This window comes from Kogia breviceps, chromosome 14 (assembly GCF_026419965.1).
Source record: "Kogia breviceps isolate mKogBre1 chromosome 14, mKogBre1 haplotype 1, whole genome shotgun sequence".
Classification (NCBI taxonomy): domain Eukaryota; kingdom Metazoa; phylum Chordata; class Mammalia; order Artiodactyla; family Physeteridae; genus Kogia; species Kogia breviceps.
Window position 1 is genome coordinate 74838454 of NC_081323.1, and position 15955 is coordinate 74854408.

General features: G+C 55.8%; 2 protein-coding genes across 2 annotated transcripts; one reads left to right on the plus strand and one right to left on the minus strand.

Annotated features, from left to right (window-relative positions):
• The first annotated feature begins 2197 nt into the window (after positions 1 to 2197).
• Positions 2198 to 8948, plus strand: TLCD3B (TLC domain containing 3B). The gene is made up of 5 exons (XM_059037364.2): positions 2198 to 3203; positions 4043 to 4126; positions 6775 to 7009; positions 7439 to 7534; positions 7847 to 8948. The coding sequence occupies exons 1-5, from the start codon at positions 3079 to 3081 to the stop codon at positions 8132 to 8134; spliced, it is 828 nt and encodes a 275-aa protein (XP_058893347.1). The 5' UTR covers positions 2198 to 3078; the 3' UTR covers positions 8135 to 8948.
• A 214-nt stretch (positions 8949 to 9162) lies between these two features.
• C14H16orf92 (chromosome 14 C16orf92 homolog) lies at positions 9163 to 10055 on the minus strand. The gene is made up of 4 exons (XM_059037371.1): positions 9992 to 10055; positions 9514 to 9672; positions 9309 to 9396; positions 9163 to 9184 (listed from the first exon to the last, which is right to left on the minus strand). Exons 1-4 carry the CDS (start codon positions 10053 to 10055, stop codon positions 9163 to 9165), a joined length of 333 nt encoding a protein of 110 aa, XP_058893354.1.
• Positions 10056 to 15955: the final 5900 nt, after the last annotated feature.

The following is a 15955-nucleotide window of genomic DNA, read 5'->3' on the forward strand; positions in this document are numbered from 1 at the left end:
TTTAATAAGAATACTCACCTTCCGTTCTTCGTGGAGATGTTGTGTGAGGGCCGGGTGAATTCACGTCTGTAGAATAGGGGTAGGGAATTCCCTGGCAGTCCAGTGGTTAGGACTCGGTGCTCTCACTTGCCAAGGGCCCGGGTTCAATCCCTGGTCAGAGAAATAAAATCCCCACAAGCTGTGGGGCCAAGATAAAATAAAATAAAATAGGGGTTGCAAACTCCTGCAAGTGACACCAGAGATGTAGGCTCTGTGGGGACTGTGTGAGCTGGAAGACTTCTTTGATCCCATCCAGTGGGGGCAGCGGCTGCTCGGCTCTAGCCAGACATCATGGAGTTAAGAGTGTGGGCCCAATGTTGTCTGATCTTCTGACTTTTTTCTCAAAAGAAGTTGAGCTTTTATGTGAAATCTAATTTTTAAACACTTACAAATAACTCAGAAGTTAAGAAAATACTATACTGGCAACACCATACTGGCCAAACGAAACGTGTTTATGGGCTGGCCTGGGCCCTTGTGCTGCAAATCTATGGCCTATTTGACAACGATTAGTAATATACCTGTGAGTTATCACCAAACCTTAGGGAGGAGAGGGAGCCGGCAGAAGGCAGAACTTACTTGGGTGTCTGGAAGACAAAAAACCCATCTCTATCTGCTTTAATGCCCACTATCCAAAATGAAGCCACAGCTCCTTCACGGGGTCTGTGGCCCTCCCCACAACTGAGCACCACCCTGCGGCCTTGCTCATCTTTGGCTCTGGAGCTATGCAAACATGGGTTTGAAAGCCAGCTTTGCCAATTCTCGTAGCTAGGTTATCTTGGGCAAGCTTTTTGTCTTTTTTTTTTTTTTTTCTTAATCTCTAAGCCTCAGGTTCCTGTCTATAAAACAAAGATACTACTATCTGGGAAGATTAAATAAGAATGAAATAAACCACCGCACCCCGTCCCCAGCACATAGTAAACACTCAGGAAGTTGGTTCCCTTTTCCCCTAAGTGAAGCGCTGAGGTCAGGAAGCTAGGTCCACTATCGTCTCTAAAATTGTCCCCCACTCTCGCTGCCTAAGGCCAGAGACCGCTCAGGGTCTGTTCCCGCAGTACGCCACTAGAGGGCAGCACAAAATTGCAAATCCCAGTCCTTTGGGGAGGTGATGGCATGGGCTTTGGACAGGCAAAGGCAAATCTTAGGGTTACTGTTGAGGCGTATCTTAGGACAGGCTTGGAAACCAAAGTATGGTTTGGGTAGCAGGGCCCCACGTCATGCAGAAGTCTACAGGGCAGTTGGTTTCAGGACGAGAAGGCCAAATTCCAGGGAGGCAGCATGAAAGGGTGAGAAGCAGCTCAGAGGCCAGTGTGGTTCTGGCGGGGCCTCTGACCTGCGGCGGGACTCTGGTCAAGTCGCTGGGCCTTGGTTTCCTTGCAGTGGGAGGGGCTTGAATCAGCCAATCCTTAGGGTCATTTCCCACGTGGAAACTGGGCTGTGAAGTTGCAGAGGAAGGGGAGCCAGGAGCATAATAAACCTGAAGAAAAAGAGAGTGACCAGGGCTTAGGGGAGGCCAGGCAGCCTGAAGGACACGGGCAGGGGCATCATTGGCCTTGAAGTGGGTTTTCAGGGAGGCGGCACTTCCCCACCCTCTGCAAACCCTGCCGCCTAGTATGAGTGGTCTCTTGCGTTTTCTGAATTATGTGACCTTGGGGAGGGTCACTGAAGGCCTCAGGACCACTTCTGGACCTGTAAAAAGGGGACACATGTCGTTACCTCAGTGCTGTCACAATAGTTAGAAGAGATCATAGGACAGTCTTGCGGCGGAGTTGGGACCAGAGGCACCTCATGTGTATATACCTCAGAGTTTCCCTCCCTCCCATTGGGGTGAAGGACGTGGGGGTCTCTGAGCCCAAAGGATACTGTGTTGAGGTGTTTTTATTCCTATCTGTTCCTTAAACTCATCCTTCAGAGACAGCACGATGCACCAACTTCTCCCGCTCCCCGCTCCAGGGAATCCTCTTTCTTTCTGCCGGAGTGGGTACCCCTAAGCTGGGACCCCCAGGGCCGCTGAGGGACATGTGTTGAGAGGCCTTGGCAGAGGAGGAAATGGCAGGCGTTTGCAAAGTACTGGTGGGAAACGGGGTCAGGCCCATCTGGGGGCCCGGGGCCTCCTCCCGGCCGGCCAAGGAGCCCCAGGCCGCCTCCCTCCCCCAGAGGAGAGCTGACCCTCCCCTGGCCCTCCCAGGCCGACCCTCCCAGGCAGCCCCCTGTGCCTGCCGCAGCGGCTGTCTCTTTAAGGGCCTCCCCCTCCCTCTTTCTCTGCTCCCCCCCACCTCTGTCGCAGCCGCCGTGTGGTTCAGAGCTGCATGGGGAGATGCTGCTGCAGGTCCGGTTTCTTGGTGTCTGGTCGGTGCCATCATTTCCCTCCCCCTCCCCCGCCCTCCCCAAGCTGGTGACTTCCCGCCCCCCTCCCCCTCCCCACCGAGGGGGCAGGGGGCTGGGCACGAACTCTCCATAATGCCCCGTACAGCCTCCGGGCCCGGGCCGCGGGGACTGTGGCGGCAGCGAGAGGCGGCGGGAGAGCCGTGCTGACCGCTGACCACTTGCCCGGCTGCTCCTCTGTCTCCCCTCCCTCCCTTTCAGAGCTGGCACCACAGTCCCACCCCCCACCTCCCACCCCGCCTCCTCGGGCCCTCCCAGCCTCTCCACGTAAGCCCCCCCCCCACCTGCCTCTCTCCCTCCCCTCCCCCATCCGCATCCTCCTCGTCCTGTACCCCCTCCCTCTGTCCTCTCACCCGGTCCTCCCCTCCTCGGCTCTCTCCCAACCCTCTGGCTGGCTTCCTCCTGCTCCCTTTCTCGGATCCTCCCTGTCCCCGGTCTCCCCCCATCTCCCCAGTCCCACCTAACTCCCTTTCTCGGGTCCTCTGGTCTGACTCCCCAGCCCCATCCCGTCCCTGCCCCGTCCCCTTTGTGCCCCTTTCTCTTTCTCTCTCTCCTTCCCCGGCCTGGCGTCCCTTCTCCCCCTCTAACTCCCTTCAGCTCGGCCTCCCCGTCCCTTCCCGGCCGCTCGCTCGGCTCCCTGCCCGAGGCCTGAGCACCATGCTGACCCCAATGGTGGCTGGAGGGGTGGTGTTCCCCGGACTCTTCCTGCTCTCCAAGAACACGCTCCAGCGGCTGCCCCAGCTGCGCTGGGGGGAGGCCGACGCGGTCATTGTCTCAGCCAGGTAAACTGCAGCCCTTGCCCGCCGCCCCAGGCTCTGTGGGGATGGAAGGGACCCTTGGCCCGGTGGGGACTGGGGGCTCCTGAAGTGGTCGGTGGGCTCTACCTCCAGGCTCTCCTCTCCGCTCGCTGCCTTGCTCGCTGTCCCAGGAGACCTCATCCACACCCAGCCATCTGGTCTACTAGCGTGCAGACTGCGCTTCCTCCCTTTCCCACTCACCCTCCCACCCTCCAAAACAGGTCCGGCCTGTGACTCAAACATCCCCGTAGGATATGAGAGAGCGAGGCAAGGGGCACAGAGCTGTGTATTATTCGGGGCATGTGTTTGGGGGAATGAGGGATGGAGGAGTCAAGAGTGGAACTCTGCACGACCCTGGAATCCTGGAATCCGGGCCAGAGTTGGGGAGGGAGCACGGTGGCAGGCAAGGAGAGAGCGGGAAAGTGACCAGGGGGAGTCAGAGGCAACCGAGGGGCCGAGGGGCCGTGGGACAACCCGGCAGCTGAGTGGTGCCAGAACAGGCCCGGGGGCTTCCCCCCCGCCATCCTGTGCTGTGCGCCCCCGTTCCACGGAGGGGACACCTTGTCATCAGTCACCTCGCGATGACCGCCCTGGTGTCCTCCTGGGAGGAAGGCGACTCAGTGTCCAGTGAGGAGTGGGTGAACCGAGGAGTAGTAGCCGGGCCCGTCCAGGAGCCTGAGGTGGTGTGGCTGAGTCCCGGGCAGGGCAGCCTTGGGGAGAGGTGGGCAGGGAGCACCCAAGAAGTGTAGAAGCTGGTCAGTAAGGAGGAGAAACCAAGGGGCGCGCCTCATCCCTCTACTGCTGTTTCCTCTTCCTCCCTGTAGGCTAGTGTCCTCTGTCCAAGCCGTCATGGCCTCCACAGCTGGCTACATCGTCTCCACCTCCTGCAAGCACATCATAGATGACCAGTAAGTGCCGTGAGACCACCCTAGCCCCCGTTCCAGCAGCCTGTGTGTATGTGTGACCCCTGAGTACCCCAGATCATCTAGGGGACTCCTTCAGTGGTCCCCAAGCCCTTAACTTGAGCCTGAGCAAGTCAACTGCAGTAGCTGCAACTCAACACCCAGGGATAAATTTATCCACATCCTGTCCTTAAAGGTCAGAACCAGGAGGAGGAGGAGTGGGGAGCAAAAAGGATGCTCAAAGCAGCTCCTAGGTTTCCCGGCCTCTTGGACCATAGTAGGTTCTGAATGTTGTTTCCTCCCGTACCTCCTCCCACCCTTTCACCCCTCCTCGGACCCCATTTCCGACCAGCACCCAACTGGGGTGCTTCTCTACTCATGCCGGGCTCACCCCTCCCCTCCTCCTGGAATCCAGGTGTCCAGCCCCAGCTCTATGCATGAGAGGGACAGATGACACAAACAAGGCCACCAATGGTTAGGCAGTGGGGTGGAGAGTGGAGGGTGAAGAGGCCAAAATTTGGCACTGGGAGCTGCTGCAGTGCCTGGTGCTTTGCCAAAAAAAACCCCAGGCCTGAGAGGTGGAGCAGGAGGAGGGAGGACAGGGGCCCTGTCCGTGGTGCTGACGGGCCAGCTCTAGGTTGACCCACGGGCCGCCGCTGCAGAGTTGCCCGTGAGGGTGCTGATGACACCCCACGCTTAACTTCTGGTCCTGTTCCCCTCTTCTGGTGGCTGCTGAGCCCCAGGGGCATTGTCTGGAGGCCCCAACCTAGACACATTCCCTCTTTCCCTCGAGTTCCTTCATCAGTGGAGTGAGGTCCATCCCTACCTGGAAGGGCTGCTGCGAGGAGGAATTGACTTGTGTGTGTCTAATGCCTAGAGCAGTTCTGGCCACACAGGGTGGATGCTAAACTCTTTCTTCAGACCCCCATCCCAGGGACTTGGTTTCCCCTTGTCCTCTCCCCCATTCCCACCCCTGGGTCCAGGATGAGCCTGGATCCCCACACATTCCCTTCTCTCGCCTTCTTACAGAGGTCACTTTTCAGTTCTTACATTTTCTCCCCCGCCCCACCCAGTCTGTTCTTGTCCCTCCCCGCTTAATCCTCAGGTGGGTGGGAAGGATCAGGGTTAATCCAGGGGCGACAGCTGTTCCTACCTCTGAGCACCTAATTGCTGAAGAGGGTGGGAATGGGTTTAACCCTGCACTCTGAAGCCCAGGGCCTGGAGGCCCTGGAGCCCCACAAGCTAGTGGTGTCACCGTGTCTGCTGTGGCTGGCTCTCGAAGCCACTCTCTGCTCTAACTTCTCTTGGGCCAGTTGGACCCCTTTCCACCTTCCTGCCCTTCGTCTCTAACCTGGGCCACTGCTTCCTCTCCTCTCTCTCTCCCTCCTGGTCACACACTCCAGCATGGGTCTCTGCTTCTCTTTTCCCGAAGTCATCCCTGCTAGAGTGGGCTGCCTGACCCCTTCCAGGCCAGCCTTCCCCAGGGTTCACCTTCTGTTTCCATCTCACCCCCGGTCCTCAGCTGCCCTGCCCTCAGGTCTCACTCCACTTCTCCCTTCAGCAGCTGCTCTTATTTTGTCCTCATATTTGCAGCCCTTCTGGCTGACTTTGCTTTCATCCCTCCACCGAGCTGGGCGAGTTCCCCTGGGCCTGCCTCTTCGACCTCCCACCCCACCTCGGACCTGTCACAGGACTACAGATTTAAGAGAAGGTGCTTCATGTGCTGACTCGAGAAGAAAAATGCAATGTTGCATATTCATGCACTTTTTATTTTTGTTTACTCTCTAAGTGCATGGAACTTTCTCTGCTCTTGACTCCTTTTGCTCAGCGTTTTCTCCTTAATGCTTGGCTGTACCTGAAAAAAACAAGAGATGGGGCCACATTCAAGCAGAGCAAGCACCGCTGACAGCACCACCAACTCCCCAATGGGGCCTGTCTGTGACCCCTGTCTCGAATCTTCTAGGGGACAGCAGGGCTGAGAGGGAGGGCTATGGAGCCAGACTTCTCATGTTTATGCCTTGGTCAGGTTACCTAGCCTCTCTCACCTGTAAAATGGGGTGACAACCACACCTACTTTTTATAGGCTTTCTGTGGGGAGTAAATAAGTTTGTGCATGTAAAAGATTTAGAGTATTAGAATAGTGCCCGCATGTAATAAGCAGTCGATTAATGTCAGCCAATATGCTCTCTCCCCACCACTCCCAGAATTACTCTTCTGCTGTAATTCGTCCTGATCTCAGCTGTTTCTCAGATCTGGTCTGGCTTGTTTTCTCACTCTATCTCGGCCTTCAGGTCTGTGGCTGTCTTCTGGTCTCTCTTCCTTCTTCTCCCACCATATTGCAGAGAGAGAATATGAATGAATGAATATGAAGAATGGGTGGGTCCTGAGGTCAGTGTTTGAGTCCTGGGTGGGTCCTGAGGTCAGTCGGTGTTTGAACCCCATCCCTACTACTTACCAGCTGTGTGATAGTGTGACCTCGGTCAAGTGTTTCACCCTCTACCCTTGTAACTTGAGAGTCCACTTCCGTCTCAGGGTTGTTACGAATATCACCAGAGATCTGACTCCCGTGATGCGTCCAGCATGGGCCCCGGCACCTGGCAGCTGCCCTGTCCATCCCCTTTCCTCCTTGACCCCCCTTTCTCTCTGCCCGACAGACACTGGCTTTCCTCTGCCTACACGCAATTTGCAGTGCCCTACTTCATCTATGACATCTACGCCATGTTCCTCTGTCACTGGCACAAGCACCAGGTCAAGGGGCACGGAGGGGACGAAGGGGGGCCCAGAGCCCCGGGCAGCACCTGGGCCGTGGCGCGCGGCTACCTGCACAAGGAGTTCCTCATGGTGCTCCACCACGCCGTCATGGTGCTCGTGTGCTTCCCACTGTCGGTGGTGAGTAGGGCTGCTGAGAGCCAGGGACCCGCGTCCTTCTCATGCCAGCACTGCAGGAGCCTAGGAAGCCCTGGGTCCAGGTCCCAGCGGCAGGGCAGGCCCAGGATGGAGAGCCCCATGGAGGGTTTAATGAGCTCCAGCTCAGCCCCAAACAGCAAGAGGGTCATCGCACCCAGCTGTGGTGCTTTGGAGCTGCGGTTACACGCCACTGCCTCTGAGACTCAGTTTCCTCATCTGTAGTATCAGGGATGCCATCTCACCTGCAGGATGGTTGGAGGGATACGGTGAGTTAGTGCTCCCAGCTTAGCTACTGTTCACCTGTGCTCAGACTTTCAGAGTGAAGCATCCCCCCAAAGCGACGGGGGGTGGGGGCAGGTGCTGCCCAGGAATCCAGGCTCAGGCCAGGCTGTTTCCTTCCTCTCCTCTCAGGTGTGGCGTCAAGGCAAGGGAGATTTCTTTCTCGGCTGCTTGCTGATGGCAGAGGTCAGCACCCCCTTCGTCTGCCTTGGCAAGATCCTCATCCAGGTGAGAGGGGCGCTGAGGGTTTTGAGCGTGACAGGGGGACTGGGGAAGGGCGAGCACTTTTAGGGACCGATTGGAGATGCTTTAAAGGACAGGTGAAGAGTCGGGGCTGTAAGGCGGGTTATAGGGGAGGCGTCAGGGCGGAGGGGGGCGGGTGGAGGGGAGCGCGGCCTGGGGCACCTAACCTGGCCCCTGTCCGAGGGAGGCAAGGCGGGGAGGTGGGCCGAGGGGGAGGTGGCCCGGGAGCTGAGCCGGGGGCGTGGCCGGAGGCGCCCCGCCCCTCACCCCGCCCCTGTCTGCCCGCCCCGCCCGCAGTACAAGCAGCAGCACACGCTGCTGCACAAGGTGAATGGGGCCCTGATGCTGCTCAGCTTCCTCTGCTGCCGGGTGCTGCTCTTCCCCTACCTGTACTGGGCCTACGGGCGGCACGCGGGCCTGCCCCTGCTCGCCGTGCCGCTCGCCATCCCGGCCCACGTCAACCTGGGCGCCGCGCTGCTCCTAGCCCCGCAGCTCTACTGGTTCTTCCTCATCTGCCGCGGAGCCTGCCGCCTCTTCCGGCCCCGGGGCTCCCGGCCGCCCTCCCCCTGTCAGACCCAGGACTGAGGGTGGGGCCGGGGGCCCTCCCCACCCCACCCCTACGCCGTGGGGACAGGGCTCTGGGGCTGCTGGGTGGGGGGCGGAGCCAGGGGCCTCTTGCCCTGACAGCCCCCGGGAACTGACAGATGGACTCCGAAGGGTTGGGGACACGCCCCCTCAGGGGCTGAGGGCTGGGACCAGGTGAGTTGGAAGGCAGGGAGAGGGGAACCTCTCCCTACAGTGCCTGAACCGAGGGTCGACCCCCTTCTGCCTAGCCCCTGTCTCCATCACCTCCCTTGGGCCCTGGAGAAGCGAAGGAAGAGGAAGAAGGCGCACCCCTTCCCAACCGCTGAGGGCCCGAGGCTGTGGGGAGCCTGAGGGGACCAGGACTCACAGAATTGTCAGGGAGGCCCTGCTGCCAAGGCCATGCCAGCCCCCCTGCTGCAAACTCCTCTCAGCTCCTGTCTCCTGGGAGGGAGGGGACACCCTATCTAATGCCCGTGGGCTTGCTCAGGGCTGGCCGTCCCTCCCCACTGCTCCTCTCCAGGGGAGGCCGGCCTGAGGAATCTTATTTATTTTATTAATTCGTCCGAATGCAAACTCGTTTGCGGGTGTCGGGGGAAGGAGGTGGTTGCTACCCCCCAGCCTTCCCAGTGCTGAGCAACCCCGGGGGCAGGTGAGGGGCCGCCCGGTCCCTTCCCCATTAGGCTGCACATCTTGCCCTCGGGCCCTGGCATGTCCCTGGTGCTACAGACCTCTCAAGGCTTCCTCCAGTCTGGGGTCGGGGGACCCTGGGAGGTGCTTTACAGACCGCTAATAAAGACGATCTGCGTGAACGCCACCAAGGCCCTCGTCACCCAGTTCTTTGGGGCTGGGAAGGGAGCAGGCTCCTGGGGATAGGAAAGCACAATGACCGGTTGACAGCAGGACGGGGCAGGACCCCCGGGCTGGGTCGCTGAGCAGTCGGAGAAAGAAGCAAGGACTTTTATTCATCAGCAGGAGAGGAGGGCGGGTATGGGCACTCAGGGCAGAGTCCAGGGCCCTCGTCCGGCTATTTAGGCCCCTTTCTCACAGCTCCTATGGGGTGTGGAGATCAGAGGTGGGAGGTCATGCCTCCGCCGCCGTCCTGGGCTTTGGGTGCTTCAGCCTCTCCCAAGGAAGGTTGAGGTGGGCGGGGCTTGGGGAGGGGGACGGGCCTTACATGTGTGTGCAGAACTGGAAAAGCAGGAAGAAGAAGGCCACCACCAGAGCGCCCACCAGGATGAGATAGAAGAGCCTGGAGTTGGAACCTGCTAGACAGTGAGGTTGAGACAGGGGCCCTGGACTCACCTCCCACCGAAGGGCCGGGGGCAGCTGTCCTCCAGGCCCCGGCAAGGAGGGCAGCCCCTTCTCAAGCTGGGTCATACCTGAGTTAACAAAGGTGACAGGTCTCTCTCCAATGAACTGGGCCAGGGCCAGGAGCCTGGCTTGGTCCGAGTCTGGATAATCAAAGAAGTCAGGTCTGTCTAGGAAGAGTGGAGACTCTGCTACCCGGGCCATGGCCTTGGCACTCTCCAGGCTGGGTGCTGGAGACCCAAAGCAAAGTCTATGAAAGAGCCAAACAGACCCGTGCCCCCCCACCCAAGAGGCTGAGGCAGACCCAGGGCCTGGCCAGGCCACAGAGCCCTAGTACAACTGTGGAGGGCCTTGATTTTGTTCCAGGAACTTCTTGAGGGTCAGCTGAGCTCTCCATGAGAGGACTCACGCCAAGCAGGGAGGATGGGAGAGAAGCATGGAGAGCAAAGAGAAAAGCCCAGGCTTGGCCTCCCAGCCTCTCAGGGGCAGGCACCCCACACCCCAGTCTTCCTCCTTCCCACTGTTCCCAGGAGGGAATCAGCTTCCCACCTGATTCTACGGTCCCCAGCCCAGCCAGCCACATCCACACCTGCACCCACTGCCACGGCCTCATCACCCTTCCACTCCGGTGATGGAGTGAGGGCTCTGTGATGTCACCACGCAGAGCCATTCTGATCACACACTCTAGGGTGAGGGGAGAGAGAAAGTGCTAGGATCTGGAATCCTTCCCCCCAAGCCTCCAAATCCAAAGGGAAGGGATTGGGACCCACAGAGCCTTTGTGTTGATGCTGATGATAGAACAATAACAGTGGAAGCCCCAGGGTTTACAGATAGGGGGACTTGATTGGGCAATCTTGCTGAAAGCCAGGACTAAGGAAAGCTGCATTCGTATAGCAGGCATAGTGGATTTGCGGGGGAAGCGGGGAAAGGGCTAAACATCTCATCTCCACTTATCCCTTGGATTGACCACAGATAGCATTTATTGAGCACTTGCTACTATGCCAAGTACTTTAAATGGACTGACTCATTTAACCATCATAAAATCCTATGAGGTAGGTACTGCTGCCCTCATCTTATAGAAGAGGGAGACAAGGCATAGATGGGCAAAGTGATGTGGGCAACACATACTTCCCAATGGCATGTATCTTCCTCCCTGAGCCTACCCCCTGCCTCGTGTCCTCAAATGCAGGGGCACAGGGGTCTCCCCCGTGCCCAAACTCTGTCTCTTAGTGCTCAGCGGAGGACAACCCTAGGGTTGGCAACCAAGACAAATAACAGGCATTTCCACTAGGTGGCAGCAGTGTCCATGCCTGCCTGCTTGTTTCCCTGTTCTTGCCCAAGGAAGGCACAGCTCCCAGGCTCCAGGCCCTCCTGCCACATTCCATCAGGTTGCATCAGGTGCTGCAGGGAAAGGTATTGCAGGCATGGGGGTTGTCAGAGGAAGTCCCCTGGCCCATCTCGGGGCAGGTCTCTTGGTCATGCACAGAGCCTTCACAGGCTCCCCCTCTCTGGGTGGGCTCCCCCAAGGGCCATCCCATTTCCCCTTTCTAGTTTCTGCTTTTCCCTTATTTGTCACTTCCCAACAGCCACTTTCACGCCTCTTGCCCCAACCCTCAGTGGCTAAGAATTAGCTCCCTTCTGATTGGCAGTTGGGCCTGTCTGTCACACATGTGTCCCGCCCCACCCAAGCCCAAGGACACTTCAGGGTCTCCTTGGTTTTATTACACAGTTGCCTGTTCAGCAGCCTCTGACAGTCCCAGTTCCATGACATGCCCCATGCCAGGCATGTGTCTGTGGCGTGTATGAGGTCCTCTGTCCTATGGAAGGAGGCTCCTTCCTCCACTGGATTCGTACCCCTCATCTTTCCGATCCTCAGGGACTACCCAACCGTTCTCCTCACAGCAACCCTGGGAGGTACTTGTCAGGGTCAGCTTCTACTTCCTAAACAAGGAAAAGGCACAGGGAGAAAATAAAGGGGGGGAAAGAGGAGACAAACATCTATGGAGCCTCCCGCAGGACTGGCTCTTGTGGGCCTCTTGTCCCTACACTTATCTCTTCCAAGAAAGAGGAAGTGATTCACCCAATGACACAGGCATGTGAGGGGCAGCAGGGACTCAACCTGGTTCCTGGCTCTGGCCCAGGGCTCCCTCCCCAAGTCTGCATGCAGCTGCCCTTGGGGGCTTAGCTGGGAGATGGGGTCCTGGGAGAAGGGGTCCAGAGCCTTTAGCCTTTGGAGTGGATTTGGCAGTTTCCTCCATTGCCTCAAAAGAACACTGCTGTCCTCTCTACCAGAAAAGGCCCTTTGGACACAAGCAGTGAATTATCCATTCATTTATTCATCCAACCATTAAATAAATGTATTGAGCTCCTGTTATGTGCTGGGCTCCATTTATGGCTTAGATAGAAATCACCAGGGCATGGTCTCTGCTGCGGGGACCACAGGGGAGAGAACTCAAGGATGCACATCGTTAAGAGTATAAACAGACAATCGCTAAGGGGCTGTCTACACTTGCTGTCAATGCTCCCTCACCTTTAGTGTATTCTTCAAACCCTTCACACCTGGCTTTGTCCCTCCCACTCCACTGAAGCCACTTTGGCCAGGTCTGCCAATGACCCCATAACTTGCCACATCTAACGATTACTTCTGTCTTTTTTCGGGTCTCTCACTGTTGTGGCCTCTCCCGTTGCGGGGCACAGGCTCCGGATGCGCAGGCTCAGCGGCCATGGCTCACGGGCCCAGCCGCTCCGCGGCATGTGGGATCTTCCCGGACCGGGGCACGAACCCGCGTCCCCTGCATCGGCAGGCGGATTCTCAACCACTGCGCCACCAGGGAAGCCCTACTTCTGTCTTTTTACATCTGTCATCTAATGGTTGGTTCTGTCTCTCAGCATCCCTGCCTCCAGGCATGGGGGCCACACTCACCAGTTTTCTCGACTCCTCCTCCTCTGAGCTGCTCAGGCTTGGACCTTCTCTTTTCTATCTATACCCTCTCTCCCTAGGTGATCTCATCCAGTCTCATGGCTTTAAATACCATCTATATGCTGGTGACTCACAAATGTATATTTCCAGCCCAGCCCTCTCCTCTCCTCCAGACTCCCCTACCCAACTTCCTGCTTCATGGCTCTGTATGTCCAAAAACATCTCACACTCAATAGATCCCAAATGGAGCTCTTGATTCTCCTATCTCAAACCTGCGCCTTCTTTCCTTCACAGCAAATGGGCTCACTATTCCTCTAGATGCTCTGCTCAACACAGAAACCTAGGAATCGTCTCAAACCCCTCCCTATTTCTCTCCTGACAAACCCATAATCAAGACCTGTTGGCTGGGACTTCCCTGGAGGTCCAGGGGTTAACACTCCATGCCTCCACTGAAGGGGCCTGGGATCGATCCCTGGTCAGGGAACTAAGATCCCACATGCCAAGTGCGGTCAAATCAAACAAACAAACAAAGAAATCTGTTGGCTCATCTCCAACCTAAATCTCAAATCCATCCACTTCCCTTCCCCTTCAGCGCCGCCCCGGCCCTCCTCATTCAAGCCAACCCTATGGCTCATCTGGCTTATTGCAACGACCTATGGACCGCTTGATCTCTATTCCCTCTTCCCCCAGCGAGAACAAATCAGAACACGTGGATCCACTACTTAAAACCCTCCAGTGGCTTCCCTTGGTTCCTGTGTTATTCTGCACTTCTTACCCTGATCTGCGAGACTCTTGTTTACCTACCCACCTCGGGTTTTCCCAAGCTTCCCTTCCTCAGCACAGCCCAGCCTTTGCACACACCTCTGCCTAGGACACTCTTGCCCCCAACTTGACCCAGTAATTCCTCCTCATCTTCCAGGTCTCAGCTGAGACGACACTTCCCCTGGGAAGTGAACCTGAGTTTTCTGACCGTCCCCTGTCACCGCATCAGTCTGACTGCACTGGAGTTGTCTGTGTATTTGTCTGTCTCCCCTACAAGCCTGTGAAGCCAGAGGTCATTGACCTTGGTCATACCCGTAGCACCACAGTATAGAATAAGTATTCAATAAATATTTATTGGCTTAATGGATGGATGAAAAGCCTTTCCACCTCTGGACAAACCAGGGCTCAGAACTGTCTGTATTTTCCCCTGTGACTGGCTGGAACTCCAGCCTCATCCTTGCCTTCCTGCAACAAGGCTTTCTGGAGGTGAGCTGCTGGGCCTGAGCTAAACCCCAGGAGAAGAAAGCAGTGCAGGAAGCAGGGCTGGGTTTCTTGCCCAGCTTGCCCCTCCTTTTACTGCAGGCCCAGGTCTGCCTCTCCCCAAACCCACCCGCTCCTGGACGGTGTCTCCCTTAGTCCTGCCTCCTCCTTTCTTATCCTGGAGAACCTCAGAGGAAACCTAAGGGTTGCCTTTATCTAAAAAAAGATATTATGGGACTTCCCCGGTGGCGCAGTGGTTAAGAATCCGCCTGCCAATGCAGGGGACACGGGTTCGAGCCCTGGTCCGGGAAGATCCCACATGCCGCGGAGCAACTAAGCCTGTGCACCACAACTACTGAGCCTGCGCTCCAGAGCCCTCGAGCCACCACTCCTGAAGCCTGGGCGCCTAGAGCCCATGCTCCGCAGCAAGAGAAGCCACCGCAATGAGAAGCCCACGCACCGCAACGAAGAGTAGCCCCCGCTCACCGCAACTAGAGAAAGCCCGCGCATAGCAACAAAGACCCAACGCAGCCAAAAATAAATAAATTAAATAATTTTTTTAAAAAAAGATATAATTTTAGTGTATTCTTTTGAGTAAGTAACATATGCACATGGTATAAAATAAATCCTCTTCCTGCCCTCCCCTGCCTCACAGCAGCCTCCTCAGAGGTCACCATAGTTACCACTTTCTTGTGCAGCCTTCCAGGAATAATTTATGCACAAATAAACAAACATATATAAGCGCTCTTTTTTTTTTTTAACTCAAATGGCAGCATTCCATTCATGCTCCTCCTTACCTTAGTTTTTTCAGTTACCATGGGATTGTGAAGATGATTCTGTACAAGTACATAAAGGGCCTCTTTCTTTGTCATGGCTGCATGTTATTTCACTGTGTGAAATTCTCATAACTGATCGAACCAGTCGTGGACATTTGGGTTGTTTCCAGTCTTTTGCCATTGAAGACATCCTGCAGTTAATAGCCTTGAACTTCTATTATTTTGCTCATGGGCCAAATCCTAGAAGTGGATTTTTTGGATCAAAGAGTCTGATAGTGGCTATGTAACTGAAAGTGGGGTCTGGCTGCTTGCTGCGCAAAAGCCAATAAAGGGGCAAGGTTGGTGCAGAGGAAAGTTTGCTTTATTTTGGATGCTGGCAACCAGTGGGGAGGGTGGGCTCCTGTCCAAAGGGCGACTCCCCCCCACTGACAATCAGTGGGCAAGAGCTTTTATAGACGGAGGGAGGGGGCTACATGCAGAAACAACACAGCTCTGACAGTCACGTTGAAATTGGTCCTGCGGTGGTCTGATCAGTGTCATCTTGATTGTTTTAAGTACAGTTGGTCTTTAGTTCCAGGGTTGATTTGTTCCCATTTCTTGGAGGCCAGTTCTTGGAATTGTGGGAACTTATGTCATGGCTACAGTCCGGTCATCATGTAGTTAACTTCTTCCACCTGGTGCAGGTTTCAGTATCTATGAGACAGCTCACGGGAGATGGCTCAGAATATTACCTATAGCCCCTGAGAAGGAACTAAGGGTCCTTCACTATGCTTAATGACTAAACTATTATTATTTAGTCTTGCTGGACTGTTTTCCTTTGTTTCTGCATTTTTTCACTTCTCCGATTAAACGTATTCTTTTTAAAAAATTTATCTATTTAATTTTTAATTTATTTTTGGCTGTATTGGGTCTTTGTTGCTGCGCCGCGGGCTTTTCTCTAGTTGTGGCGAGCGGGGGCTACTCTTCGTTGCGGAGCACGTGCTTCTCATTGCGGTGGCTTCTCATTGAGGAGCACTGGCTCCAGGCGTGTGGGCTCAGTAATTGTGGCTCGCGGGCTCTAGAGCGCAGGCTCAGTAGTTGTGGCGCACGGGCTTAGTTACTCCGCGGCACGTGGGATCTTCCCGGACCAGGGCTCAAACCCGTGTCCCCTGCATTGGCAGGTGGATTCTTAACTACTGCACCACCAGAGAAGCCCTAAACTCATTGTTTGGCTAAAGTTTTCCCACAGACAAAAGGCAGGCTGAGGACACGGAGGGCCAAAGACCATAAGGTCCTGCTCCGTTTCAGCTACAGAGGTGGTGTCCATTTACCCACAGCCTCACCAACACTGTGTGTTAACATTTGCTTTGAATTTCACCATTTGATGGGTGACGAGTGGTGTCTCAGCATAGTTTGGTTTTACATTTCTCTTACTTAAAAAAAATTGGGGTAAAAATCCGCATATGAATGGTTATATCTTAGCTGTTTTCAGGCACAAAGTTCAGCAATGTTAAGTATATTCACATTGCTATGCAACCTAAAATCACAATATTTAGTGATGCTAAACTAGTGCCAGGCCTAGCATGAGGCAGCCTC

Excerpts from the sequence above, each read along its gene's own strand:
- C14H16orf92 (XM_059037371.1), bottom strand. The coding sequence starts at position 10,055 with ATGAGGCCGTGGCAGTGGGTGCAGGTGTGGATGTGGCTGGCTGGGCTG. Across the intron at positions 9,673-9,991 it reads GCTGGGGACCGTAGAATCAG|CACCCAGCCTGGAGAGTGCC; the intron begins GTGGGAAGCTGA and ends TTGGGTCTCCAG. Across the intron at positions 9,185-9,308 it reads TTCCAGTTCTGCACACACAT|GAGCTGTGAGAAAGGGGCCT; the intron begins GTAAGGCCCGTC and ends CACACCCCATAG.
- TLCD3B (XM_059037364.2), top strand. The coding sequence starts at position 3,079 with ATGCTGACCCCAATGGTGGCTGGAGGGGTGGTGTTCCCCGGACTCTTC. Across the intron at positions 7,010-7,438 it reads TGTGCTTCCCACTGTCGGTG|GTGTGGCGTCAAGGCAAGGG; the intron begins GTGAGTAGGGCT and ends CTCTCCTCTCAG. Across the intron at positions 7,535-7,846 it reads TTGGCAAGATCCTCATCCAG|TACAAGCAGCAGCACACGCT; the intron begins GTGAGAGGGGCG and ends CCCCGCCCGCAG.